Source organism: Chanodichthys erythropterus, chromosome 17 (genome assembly GCF_024489055.1).
Source record: "Chanodichthys erythropterus isolate Z2021 chromosome 17, ASM2448905v1, whole genome shotgun sequence".
Classification (NCBI taxonomy): Eukaryota; Metazoa; Chordata; class Actinopteri; order Cypriniformes; family Xenocyprididae; genus Chanodichthys; species Chanodichthys erythropterus.
The window spans coordinates 38,752,423-38,766,356 of NC_090237.1; the positions used below are offsets into that span (position 1 = coordinate 38,752,423).

General features: G+C 39.1%; 1 protein-coding gene across 2 annotated transcripts in view; it reads right to left on the reverse strand.

Annotated features, from left to right (window-relative positions):
* Positions 1-13,934, reverse strand: part of dscamb (Down syndrome cell adhesion molecule b) — a 278,527-nt gene that overhangs the window by 69,624 nt on the left and 194,969 nt on the right. For both annotated transcript variants that reach the window (XM_067364527.1, XM_067364526.1), the window contains exons 23-32: positions 13,702-13,865; positions 13,068-13,166; positions 12,721-12,909; positions 11,648-11,938; positions 11,287-11,463; positions 11,142-11,172; positions 10,933-11,048; positions 9,965-10,114; positions 6,457-6,654; positions 4,683-4,985 (exon numbers count right to left, since the gene is read on the reverse strand). In XM_067364527.1, the coding sequence (XP_067220628.1) occupies positions 4,683-4,985; positions 6,457-6,654; positions 9,965-10,114; positions 10,933-11,048; positions 11,142-11,172; positions 11,287-11,463; positions 11,648-11,938; positions 12,721-12,909; positions 13,068-13,166; positions 13,702-13,865 (1,718 nt within the window). The remainder of the gene's footprint in view (positions 1-4,682; positions 4,986-6,456; positions 6,655-9,964; positions 10,115-10,932; positions 11,049-11,141; positions 11,173-11,286; positions 11,464-11,647; positions 11,939-12,720; positions 12,910-13,067; positions 13,167-13,701; positions 13,866-13,934) is intronic.

A 13,934-nucleotide genomic window follows, 5' to 3' on the forward strand; every position in this document is an offset into this window, starting at 1 on the left:
GGATAGGATTGGTTTGGGACAGAATAAGATCAGGTTTGCTTTCCACAATGTGATAAATTAGAATAAAAATGGATGGAGAAACTAGTTTTTTAATGAATGTTCTAAATTCAAAATAAGATTCTGGGTTCAAGGTTTGTTGGCACCATCCAACAGGGAGGTACAGGACATGACAGGATAGTCTTTGGATTGGATAAAATAGGTTTAGGGTAGGAGAGGAGAGGAGGGTAGGGTAGAATAGGATAGGAGAGGATAGAATAGGAGAGGAGAGAAAAGGATGGGATGGGATAGGATAGGATAGGGTAGGATAGGATGGGATAGAAATGGATAGGTTAGAGTAGGATATGACAGGTTAGGTTTAAAACAAGTTAGGATAGGATAGGTTTGGGATAGAATAGGATCAGGTTTGCTTTCCACAATGAGATACATGAGAATAAAATGGATGGAGGAGCTAGTTTTTAAATGAATGTTCTAAATTCAAAATAAGATTCCAGGTTCAAGGTCTGTCAACACCATCCAACAGTTAAGTACAGGACATGACTGGAAAGTCTTTGGATTGAATAAAATAGGTTTAGGGTAGAGTAGGGTAGGAGAGGATAGGAGGGTAGGGTAGGGTAGGTTATGGTAGGATATGAGAGGATGGGATAGGATAGGAGAGGAGAGGATAGAAGAGTATGGGATAGGGTAGGAGGGGATAGGGTAGGATAGGAGAGCATAGAATAGGAGAGGAGAGGATGGGATGGGATAGAATAGAAGAGGAGAGGAGAGGAGAGGAGAAGATAGGATTGGATAGGATAGGATAGAAGAGGATAGGAGAGGTTAAGAGAAATTAGAGTAGGATATGACAGGTTAGGTTTAAAATAAGTTAGTATATGATTGGTTTGGGATAGAACAAGATCAGGTTTGCTTTCCACAATGTGATAAATGAGAATGAAAATGGATGGACAAACTAGTTTTAAATGAATGTTCTAAATTCAAAATAAGACTCCGGGTTCAAGGTTTGTTGACACCATCCAACAGGAAGGTAGTCTTTGGATTGGGTAAAATAGATAGGTTTAGGTTTAGGGTAGAGTCGGGTAGGGTAGGATAGGAGAGGAGAGGACAGGACTTTATTGATCTTCTCCCGAACTAGTAGAATTTTAAATCCAAATGTGAATCCTGAACAGAGTGCAGTATTATATTAAACTTGTTCCAATAAAGCCAGTGATTGAAGTTTATATCACATTCAGCAGCTCCATTGTGATAGTAAACTGCTGTTTTGTAAAGACAGACAATACCTCCACAGCACAGGATGCAGATTTATATACCCTTATTATTAAGGAACAGTGTCATGTGCTTTCACTAAACAAAGGTTTCCTGTCTGGGGCATAGTGCAGATACATTCACAATGGGACAGTAACACTAAACTCTAACCAGTAACCCAAGAACCGTCTGGGGCCTGAAATCAGCCCTGGGTGGCCCAGACACAGGCCACGTTAAGCCCATTGATGCTAAAAGAACATGGCAGTGTTTGGACAACAGCTTTCAAGCCTGTACCCATCAACACAGGAGTTGATAGCACACCGCAAGAGTGACAGCTGACTGCTGCACAGGTAAACTGAGGAACGTGTGGAAAAACAGACTCGCACACATATACTACTGCTCAAAAGTTTAGAATAATTATGTTTTTTTGGTCCCACTTTATATTAGGTGACCTTAACTACTATGCACTTTCATAAAAAAATAAGTATACTGTATTTACTGTGTTCATATTGTATTGCAAAACACTTTTGCCGCTATTGAGGTGGGACACAGGTAAGATTCGGGACAGGTTTGGTAGTATGGGTACAGTTAAAGGTGGGTTAAAGTTTAAGGGAAGTGTCAAAAGTGTAATTATAAATGCAATTACAGAAATTGATAACAGATGTAATTACATGCAGGTATTTTTTTAAATATAAGTACTATGTAAAAACATGTATCTACACATTAATTGCATTGTATCAATGATTCATTTAAATGTAAGTACACAGTAGTTAAAGACACCTAATATAAAGTGGGACCTGATTTTTTTTAAGACAGCAGCTATATGCAAATAGTTATAGATTTGGAATAATTATGATAGTAATTATTATTAGAAAAAAGTATTTTCTTTGCACTAAGTGCAAATAGCATTGAATGGTATGTACAGTAAGTGTAAATAGTGATAGATCGTATTTACACAGTGAAAATTGCTGTATTTTCTTTTGCAGTAAGTGTAAATAGTTGTTTGATGCTGTATATGCAAATAGTGGCAGATACTATTTGCACTTCATTGTATTGTAGTATATTATAACATAGCATACAATAATAACATATTCAGTGTAAATGAACCCTACCACTAACCCCACCCATTAAAGGGATAGTTCACCCAAAAATGAAAATTTGATGTTTATCTGCTTACCCCCAGTGCATCCAAGATGTAGGTGACTTTTCTTCTTCAGTCGAACGCAAATTATGATTTTTAACTGCAACCGCTGCTGTCTGTCAGTCAAATAATAGCAGTAGATGGGAACTATAACAGTAAATAAAACTTGCTTAGACAAATCAAAATTAAAACCTGCGGCTCGTGATGACACATTAGTGTCCTAAGACACGAAACGATCGTTTTGTGCGAGAAACCGAACATTATTTATATAATTTTTACCTCTAATACACCACTATGTCCAACTGCGTTCAGCTTCCTGTTAGTGAGGTCAAAAAACGCGTTCTGAAGACGGAAGTGATGTCTCGCCCATATACTTCAATCAGCGCGAGACATCACTTCCGTTGTCAGAGCGCGATCAGACCTCACTAGCCGGAAGCTGAACGAAGTTGGACATAGTGGTGTATTAGAGGTAAAAAATTATATAAATACTGTTCGGTTTCTCGCACAAACCGATCGTTTCGAGTCTTAGGACATTAATGTGCCGTCACGAGCCGCAGGGTTTAATTTGGACTTGTCTATGGAAGTTTTTTCGACTCTTATTGTTCAAGTTCCCAATCACTGCTATTATTTGACTGACAGACGGCAGCGGTTGCAGTTAAAAATCATAATTTGCGTTCGACTGAAGAAAAAAAGTCATCTACATCTTGGATGCCCTGGGGGTAAGCAGATAAACATCAAATTTTCATTTTTGGGTGAACTATCCCTTTAAAACTTTAATCCTACTGTTAAATACCTGTTAAGGCACTTTATTTCCACTTTTCTTTTTCCAGTATTTTCTTCACTTTTATCTATTATTTCCAATATTTTCTTAAATTTTATTTAAAATAAATGCCTCTCTGTCCTCAGCATGCAATGTTTCGAGTGAATAACTAGTGTAACCGATCTAATCTAACAGTGAATTTAGCTGATGAAGTCAATATAGTGGAATAAAAATAATGCCTAGTCTTTTTCATTGCAACTTCAAAGGAAGCAAGACAATGTTGTCGAAACTAGCGCTGGATATCTGAGGTAATTATGTTACACTGTTTGCTAGCCTGACATAATGATCTCATCGTTATTTCTTCTCAAAATTTATTCGAGGGTATGACCGATTATTTTCCATATATCCATTTTCTTTAAAGTATCCTTGAAAAGGGGGTTTGACTTGTCAAACAGTGGTGGCTTTTTCTGGACCTTGGCGATTAACTTCTCCACAAACTCATCTGCCATTTTAAATGCGTGAGCCCTTAAATTAGAAGGGATTCTGATTGGCTGTCAGTGTTTTATCGTTCAACAGCTGGAAAAAAGTTGTTGTGAAAGTGATCCCAATGATATTGTTTCTCTACGTCGTTATATCTGTGGTGTGGACAGTGCTATTCTTTTACATTTAGAACGATTTTTAGAACTCTATCTTTATCGTTATCTTTATAGTTATCGTTCTTAGTGTGAACGGGCCTTTACTCTCCACGCCACTGATCCTGTTATCAATGGGATTTCTTTCATAATTTTATTTGGCTCAATAAAATGATGGTGAGCAGAGTTAGTGTAAATAGCCTCCGCCAACATTTTTTCAGGACTCTTTGATGAATAGAAAGTTCAAATGAACAGCACTTATTTGAAATAGAAATCTTTTGTAGCATTATAAATGTCTTTAATGCCAATTTTTCCATTTTTAAATTGACTTTTGATCAATTTAATGTGTCATTAACATTTCAGTAACCCCTCTTCTTCAACTACCTGGCTTCAGATCAAATCCTGATCAAATCCTGATATATAAATTTGAGTTCCGCCCTACTTTTTCTCATGTTGAATATCCTGGTTTACTCAGAAATATGTCCAATTATGAAAGTAAAATGACTTCAGCAGGGTTTTGCTCACAGGGTATATTTAATAAAAGTAGAAATTCAATGATAATTAAACTCTGCCATAAAAAGAGTGGTAATGACTTGCGTTCCATCGGAATTAATATAATTTATAAATAATTTAATGGCTTTTCACATGATTTACTAATAACCAGGATTTTTGTTTGTGTGTATTAAATACAGACACCAGTGTTGAAGACGTCTATTCACTAGAGAGCCCTTACTGAGCATTTGACAGATACAAATGTGCAAATTCCATTTTGATGGTGTGGAAAGAGCTGCATCAGTTTAAAATCAAGCGGGAATACAGTAAATTGGTTTTCTGAAAGCACAACTAGAGCTTAGACAGCTGACTCTTTAACATGTGTGCAGCTGACTCTTCAACATGTGTGTATCCTTACCGGGTCTGTGTGCTTTGGGCACGGCCATATTCATGACCCGGCTGGCGTCTTGTGGTTTGGGCGGGGAGGCGGTGAATCTGCAGATGCCTGACTCTGACGGCGTGCTGGACGTCAGGCTGTCTGTGTAGTCATTGGTGCCAGCTGTCATCTGTTCGGAGGATGTGTCTGAGATGAAGCACTCTGTGATCGTGAACTTAGCATGTCGAAGCTGTTCCTCCATCTTGGCGTGTTCATAGGCACGGGCTAACTCCTCGTACGTGGAGGAGGCGCTTTCTGTAGACACCATACTGCTGCGAGCTCGGTCTGTGAGAGAGAATGCACACATCATTATAGATCATAAAGCTTTTTATCCCATGTGGTTGATGCAGTGTCTCTTGAAACACAGTAATTAAACAGGTCATATCTTATTTATTTATTTTTTTTACCTTGAGGTATGGTAATATATTCCACTGATAATGTCAGTCAAGGTTTTTTCATGACCACCCTCTTTGCTGACAGTTTTTTGCTATTTTTTATTTTTTCCAAATTCTATGGAAATGACAATTGCCTAACAACTCTGCAGTGTTATTTTCGTTGAGGAATAATTTTCGTCATTATTTTCATCAATGACAGACAGAAACGAGACACTAACTAAATAAAAAACAGCTTTGAATAGATTTTTGCAAAAACTATGACGAAAATCTACTGATATTTTCGTCAACGAATGAAAACGACGAAAATGTTAGGGAGGGATGATTTGGGATGCACATATTTGAATTGTAATGTGCTGATCTACCCGGCGGGACATGTTGGCATACACTTGCTGCATGTCACATAAAGCGTTCAAAAATGTAAACATCTGGGAGAAAGAGAAGAGCGGACATATAAATCTGAATAAGCGTGACGACACAAAAGAGAGATCTATTCGTTACGGTTTTCTGTGCGTACACACCCGAAGCGCGTAGCTGCGTACACAGAAAGCTAAAAGTGTACAAGTACTGAATTGAGCTCTCTTTCGCATCTGAATGGACAAATTCACACAAATTTGTGTCAAAATGTCAGTTTTGGAGAGTATTCACGTAAACACAGTCAGTTATGTCTTAAGAAAATGTGTAAACTAAATGGATGTCTGACAATTTCATTCCTCTTTGAAGTTTTCTGATTTAAAAAGGTTTAAAACATCTAGAGATAGAGTAGGCTACACTTGTTCTGCTTGTTCTGTTGCTCTCACTGATGGTCCGAAAGGTGCATAATAGTTAGGCTATTTATGCTTATTTGACTTTATAGTGTTAAATAAAAATCCCTTCGGGTGTACCGTCACATGAAATCCTGCAGGCGTCCATGCTTTCTCCGTCCATGCAATAAATGCACATCCTTGAATGAGTGCGGATTTCTAACGTATTTACTTGAACTTCTCAGGTAATATCTATGGTTTGACCTATTATAGAGGCGGCCAAAATCAGAATTTAAAATGGACAGAATAAAGCTCTCCACAAACTGCGATGACGCTACGCTGACTGACATGCATGGTCACACACTTAGAGCAATATTGTAAGTTACTGCTAGATACATTTTTAACAAACAGAATAATACAGTCACTCTTTTAGCTATGTATTTTAACTATTATAGTATTATATTATTTCAAAGGAAAAAAAAAAATCAACTATTGGCTTTACATCATCAAGTCAGCTGTCACTTTGTCCGAGGCCCTGTGTGGTCACACACTTGGCTCAGCCCTTGCGACGGTTCTCCTGACAGTTATTTATGTGTGTTAACTGAAGTGGATATCTGTTACCTGTGTCCTGAGAGGGACTGACACTGTAGCTGTCGCTCTCTTTGTCCACTGAGCCTGTGGCGCGGGGTGTGGGCAGCCTCCAGTCAGTAGTCAGAGTGTGTGAGGAGACGGGAGGGTGCGGTCGGTTCAGGGTCCACTGGCTGGCGTAGCGACTGCGTGTGGCAGGACCTGCTTTAGCTGTGCGGCGGGCAGTGGGGTCTGAGGGAACAGAGACATACACCTGTTCAAACAGTGACCGATGTGAAGTGAACCAAATCTCTGCCCTTCTGGTTGTACTATGGTGCAGTGATGGTTTCAGATGGCAATACCATGGTACTTTGGTACTTTACCATACCAAATCCCCTCCCTCTTGATTTTTAGTTGTTTTAGCTTGGACATTCATTGAGGTGATGGACATGCAATGATGGCCCAACATTGGCTGACGGCCAACCATCGGCTTGGTGTGTCAGCCATAAAGAAAGCTCTAAAGCTCTAGAAATTACAAAACACCAAATCTTTCTATCAAAAGTCGAAAAAACAACTGTGTAAAGATTGTTCCTTTCCCCCTTTTGTATTCCACGAAAAAGTCAAATGGGTTTGAATCATGATTTTTCAGCTCATTTAGGGCAACACTGACGAATCCACCTGAATCATCAATGACTTTAATCATGACTAGTGTCAGAGAAACGCTTCTCTTCAGCTCCACTGAAGCCGTCAGTGAACAGAGGAACCTACACTAACATTCCTGTGAACTCCATTAAACTGCTCACGTGCTGTACATTTGTTTTTTTTATATCACAGGACCGGAGAGAGAACCTCAGTGTTCTTTCAGGTCATACTCAATGGGTTGACGTGAAATGAAACCATGTTCAGGATGATTATTCAGGATATCTGACAGGCAAGAGGTAAGAAGGACAAAGCATTAATCTAATATTAGTTTGAGGTGTGAAACTGCGTCACTTCAATTCAAGACTATACCATGGCACTTCTGAATGTTTGACTCTGAAACTTTAGCAATATAAACTATTGAATCCAAATACTTTCTCGATCAGATTTAAAAATACCTTGTGCACATATGCAGTTATTACCTAGTTATTACCCAGTTATTGCAATTTCTATAATAAGTACATATATATATTTTTTCTACCCAAGTCCTGGGTTGAGTTTTGGGTTATTTACAACCCAGACGTAACAACCCAGTGTTTGGGTAGTTTTTGCGTTACCCAGCTCCTGGGTCAGACGTAACAACCCAGTGTTTGGTTAGTTTTTGCATTACCCAGATCCTGGGTCAGATATTTGGGTATTTTTTTGCGTTACCCAGATCCTGGGTCAGACGTAACAACCCAGTGTTCGGGTAGTTTTTGTGTTACCCAGATCCTGGTTCAGATGTAACAAATCAGTTTTTGGGTAGTTTTTGTGTTACCCAGCTTCTGGGTCAGACGTAACAACCCAGTGTTTGGGTAGTTTTTTGCGTTACCCAGATCCTGGGTCAGATGTAACAACCCAGTGTTTGGGTATTTTTTGTGTTACCCAGATCCTGGTTCAGATGTAACAAATCAGTTTTTGGGTAGTTTTTGTGTTACCCAGCTTCTGGGTCAGACGTAACAACCCAGTGTTTGGGTAGTTTTTTGCGTTACCCAGATCCTGGGTCAGATGTAACAACCCAGTGTTTGGGTATTTTTTGTGTTACCCAGCTCCTGGGTCAGACGTAACAACCCAGTGTTTGGGTAGTTTTTGCGTTACCCAGCTCCTGGGTCAGACGTAACAACCCAGTTTTTGGGTAGTTTTTGCTTTACCCAGCTCCTGGGTCAGACGTAACAACCCAGTGTTTGGTTAGTTTTTGCATTACCCATATCCTGGGTCAGATGTTTGGGTATTTTTTTGCGTTACCCAGATCCTGGGTCAGACGTAACAACCCAGTGTTCGGGTAGTTTTTGTGTTACCCAGCTCCTGGGTCAGACGTAACAACCCAGTGTTTGGGTAGTTTTTGCGTTACCCAGCTCCTGGGTCAGACGTAACAACCCAGTGTTTGGGTAGTTTTTGCGTTACACAGATCCTGGGTCAGACGTAACAACCCAGTGTTTGGGTAGTTTTTACGTTACCCAGATCCTGGGTCAGACGTAACAACCCAGTGTTTGGGTAGCTTTTGCGTTACCCAGCTACTGGGTCAGACGTAACAACCCAGTGTTTGGGTAGTTTTTGCGTTATCCAGCTCCTGGGTCAGCTGTAACAACCCAGTGTTTGGGTAGTTTTTACGTTACCCAGCTCCTGGGTCAGACGTAACAAACCAGTGTTTGGGTAGTTTTTGCATTACCCAGCTCCTGGGTCAGACGTAACAACCCAGTGTTTGGGTAGTTTTTGCGTTACACAGCTGCTCCTGGGTCAGACGTGTTATCCAGATCCTTAAATACAGGTTTGTGTACGTTTTATTTTTTATGTAAAAATACGTTTTTGTTCTGTATATCATTTCATTTTATGCAAAGCAACAAACAGGGGCATGATGTGACTCACCTAAACGAGTGTCGCGTCAGTCTTTTTGCGTGATGGAAATGCCTGATGCCTTGCATAAAATTTTGTGATTTTATTCCAAAATACAGTATACAGAATATAAATACTTAGGATATTAAAATATGTTCTCAGAACTGTACACTGATTATTTATGGACAGGTTATGGAGTCAGTTACAGCATTTTTTGAAATGCAGGCGGCGGTCTAAAGTTAGCAGTTCCTCCGTCGAACGCGAGTCATCTCCAGCACGAGATCCGGTGCCGTCACGGTGGAAACAGAACAACAGAGACTGGTCCATTACACTTGAATTACTTCTAAATGCTTAATTTTTACTTTTATATTTGTTAAATGAGCTGAAATGTAGGCAATATGTATTAAAAAAATTATATAAAATATGCTATACTGTAAAATATAATTGAAAATAAAGGAATTATCATGCAAACCAGTGGTTGTGTGGAGTATTTTAAGTAAATTTGTAAACATTAATTCAGGTATGAAGTAAAAAAAAAAAAAAAAAAAAAAAAAGACCTAGTATTGTAGTGAAAATGAATCAACCCAATTTGCTGGGTTAAATTAACCCATGTGTTGTCCTATATTTACCCAGCCCTTGGGTTGAAAACATAATCAATCAGTACTTTTGCCTTTAAGACTTAAGAACATTAAAAATAAGTACATTATAACTTTTGTTAGAGCAAAAATAAAATAAGTATCTATAGTTTCACTGCAGTAATAGCTCATTAGGGTGTATGTACTTAAAATAACTTGAGTACTTTGTCCACCACTGATGTACGAACCGTTTGAAAATGAATCTATGAATTCTACCCAGGCATCTTTGGCATAATATTTTATGATTTGCGATTCACAAATTCTGATCTTGCATATTTATATCTGCCAAAGACTACTTTTGGACAGTTTGTTTATGCCATTACTTATAACTGACTGTGACTATGAAATCATCTACACAAATGAGTGGCTTTATAAGAGTTTACGTCATCAACAGAACCAAGCCGACCAGTTCTTACTTGTACCAGGTCTAGCGTCAGACACGTCTACTAGTGGTCCAGTGGCCTGAGATAGAGACTGGTAATGCACTGTATGGGTGACGGTAGAGGACTTCTGTTTAGACGTTTCTCCAAAGTCATTATCCGTCAATAGAACTGTGGAGCGGTCATCTGAAAAACAGAGGAAAACAGGTAAATGAAAGCAGAGAAGACCATCATGCAATATACATTTTCTGATGAAAACATGAGTGGTGGATGTTATTGGCTTTTTCATCTCCTCAACAAGCCACATGGCTCCATTAATCACTCATTGTGCTCTCAAAAACATTTACACCCTGAACTAAAGACAATGTCTAAGTAGTCAGAACCCCTTTAGGGTCAACCATCAGAGTTTCCTTTTCAGTGAACTATGCCACAGAAGGGTCCCCCCATTGACAACACAAGAAACAAAGCAATACCTCTAAATTCTAGCTGAACTGGTGCATTAAGAAGTTTCACGGTCTCATTGAAAACTCAATGCGAGGGTTAAATTGACTGATAGTTCTTTCAGGTCAGAAACTGCCAGAAACATGATATTTAATTCTTTCACTCTCTAAAAGGTCTTTCTTAATATACAGCAATATTACTGATTTGGCTGCACTGACAAGCCCAGCCCAGGTGAGAAAAATGAACGCAAAAGTAATGTAACACATTACTTTTCATAAAAAGTAACTAATTAACACTAAGTTACTTTTTTAGGGAGTAAGACAATATTGTAATGCATTACTTTTAAAAGTAACTTTCCCAACACTTTAAACTAATTTAATCAACTGTAAAACAGTGATTCTCTCAAAAAACCCTATAGATACAATTATTGATTCCCTTTGAGCTAAATTTACCTGTTTCTCTAACACGTTAGCACAAACGTACAGGGTGAGTTATGTGAGCATGTTTAAGTACTTGGGTTGTTAGGTGTTTGTTAGGAAAAGCATAACATAATGGTCTCTTACCGATTGTCTCCATAGTGTCTCTCTCCTCAATGAGCAGCTGAGCACGTGGGATATCGATGTGCATCCTCAGAGTCTGCTGCTGTTTGTTCACGGTGTCTGGTGTACGTGCATTTTTACTGGAGAAACACGTCAAAACAACAGAAAACAATTACATGCTCTACTTTATGACAAAATTTAATGACTTATAAGCCAATATTATAGTTATTTACCTCATTAGCATCTCTGCTAGGCTCTTTGCATCTGTTGAATTAAGAGAAATTAGGAAGATATGAATTGCAAAACATTGATTATATGAAGAACTTTTTGAAGTATCTATGATGTTCTGTTTGCAAGATATGGTACGAGTCCACACACCTCGTAATCTCTTGAGTCTCTGCTCTCTTCTCCTCCTCCTCAATACCAGAAGAACAATGAAGACCATGGAGATTGCCACCAGAATGCATATGATTGTGACCATCATCTTTAGTCCTTCATTGCCGTGTATGTTCTCCTGACTGGGGTCCACAGTCTTTGGCAATGGAGCAATTGTGCCTGGAGAAAGAAGACTGAGTATATGAAAGTTGGTCTGACTGGTAAATGAGCATTGCCAACAAAAATGCTGCTTAGACAATGAGGACACCTAACTGGTTAAGTGGTTTAAGCAACTGCTTCCAAACACTGAAATGAAACATCACTGATTTTGACCCCGTGTGGTAATATAAGCTCTAGTACTCACTGCCATCCACGTTTAGAGTAGCGAACAGCACCTTCTTCTCTGCTGTTCCTGCACTGTTGCCCACTCTCATTTGGAGCTCGTACCAGGTGGCCTCCTGTAGGTCGTTCAGAACATGGCTCTTGATGAGGGAATCTCGCTTTATCATGGTCCATTTCATAGTGTCCACGGGCCGATATTCCAGTGTGAAGGAGTCGATCGGACAGCCGCCGTTGTTCCAGCCAATGAGGTTGAGCTCCACACGGGTAGAGTTGATACTTGAGAAAAGCTCATGGTCTTTGGCAAACTGTGGTTCTGATAATGTGGAGAAGATTAATTCTGATGTTAGAGAAAACTGTCAAACTTTTAAGAACTGAAATCGAATAAAATTTTTGTCCTGAGTAGTCATTTGGCAGGGAGTTTAATCTAAAGTGAAATTATAGGTGAATAACGCTGAGCCGATTCTTAAACACCTCTGATTGGCAATTGTGTTCATGCACTCAACAGATATGTCTGTGATTGGCTACACTGATCAACAATTCAAAAACATGTTGTAAATAGACATCTTTGAAGTCCTTCAGCACTTACACAGATACACACAGGAACGTTTGAAAGCAGGCATCTCTCAGCGGATATATAAGGGATCCGCTGAGAGATGCCTGCTTTCAAAGCGCTCGAAGAACGTCACTGATGTCTATTTACAACATCACAGACACATCTGTTGAGCACATGAACACAATCAGAGGTGATTATGAATCCTCTCAAAAGTGCTCAAAATGCTAGGGGGAAATGCTGGTATCGTCACATCTTTAAAATTTCAGTACCGACTTGGTACTGAAGTCTGTACTTTGGACAACCCTACTTCAGCATGGCCTGCCAACTTGTTTCAATATGACGTATGTGAACACAGTGATGTAAACTATTCTAAGCTGTTGGCTTTATTTCAAGGGTTGTTTGTGTGCTTTTCTCAAGGGCACAATTGCTCATGGCCTGCTTTGAATAAGCATTCAGTTACCGTTCAGTGATCAGTCATGCACTTTAGCCACTAGAGTTTGCCGTAATTAACTATGAACACAACATAAAAGACAGATTTGTACCTTTCCCATGGGTTTTAGCCTCAATGATTTCACTGATGCGTCCAGGACCTACTGCATTTTGTGCAGTCAGAGTAAATTTGTACCAAGTACCGCACTTCAGATTCTCCAAACGGTAAGACCGCTCACTGGGGCTGATGGAGAAACTGCCCCACTCTTCACTGTTATCCTCAGAGTACTGCAGAATGTAGCCTGAACAGAGAAACACCGCACCACCTTCATGCTCAGTACTTGTGCTCATTTTGACAAACAAACCACAGAACTTTATTCATTTACTTTTACTTGCACTGTAAATTGAACTACTGTACTATGCAATGTTCATCAAAATACACATATTAGTGCAGTCTAACCTCTGATGGAGCTTCCTCCATTGTCTCCAGGGATCCAAAACAGCGTGATGGAGGTGGTTGTGGTTTTGGTCACTGTGAGGCGTGGTTGGTCCGGAGGTACTGAAATATTTTGAGAGTAAACACACAAAAATTGGTGTAATTTCTCAGCCACTAAACTTGTGGTCACATTTACTATTGTTCGCCAAATGTTTGCGGTTGAAACCAGACATTTCAATAGAAATCTGGAATTTCAAAACATTTTCACATGCAGATTTCATGCAAATTTAAAGCGTTGGCCAACAGAAAGATGCTTGGTTGGAAAGTAACTTCTGCGAGAGCTGTGCACATACATGACTAGACTATTGACGATGGACCTTTTTTGCCCACAAAATTTCACTGTGACTTTCACTGTTTATTGGCTACATCAATTTTTTTTTACCTTTCTTTTTCACAGATTTATTTTTACATTGTACAACAATACTGAGTGTGAATAATGTGGTATGGTGTTCCTAGTTAAGTCTGTTAGTAGCATTTCTTACTTTTTTTTTGCATTGACTTGCTAAAAAAATTTCAAGGCACAAACTCAATTCAAAAAACAATACACAAAAAAGCTCTTTCTGCAGAGAATATTATGATTATTTGATCACGAACACACCTTGGACCTGAAGATTTAGCATGATCTCATCTGAACCCCAGTTATTGCTGGCAACACATCTGTAGTACCCAGAATCCTCTGCTTTGACGGTACGAATAACAAAGCTGCCATTGCTGTGAGCGCTGCGACGACCATCGATTGATACTGGAGCAGGTGTACCATTACTGTAGGAAAACAGCAAATAATAAAGATCTAATCATTCAGACATTATTTGTAAAAATGAATTTACAAAA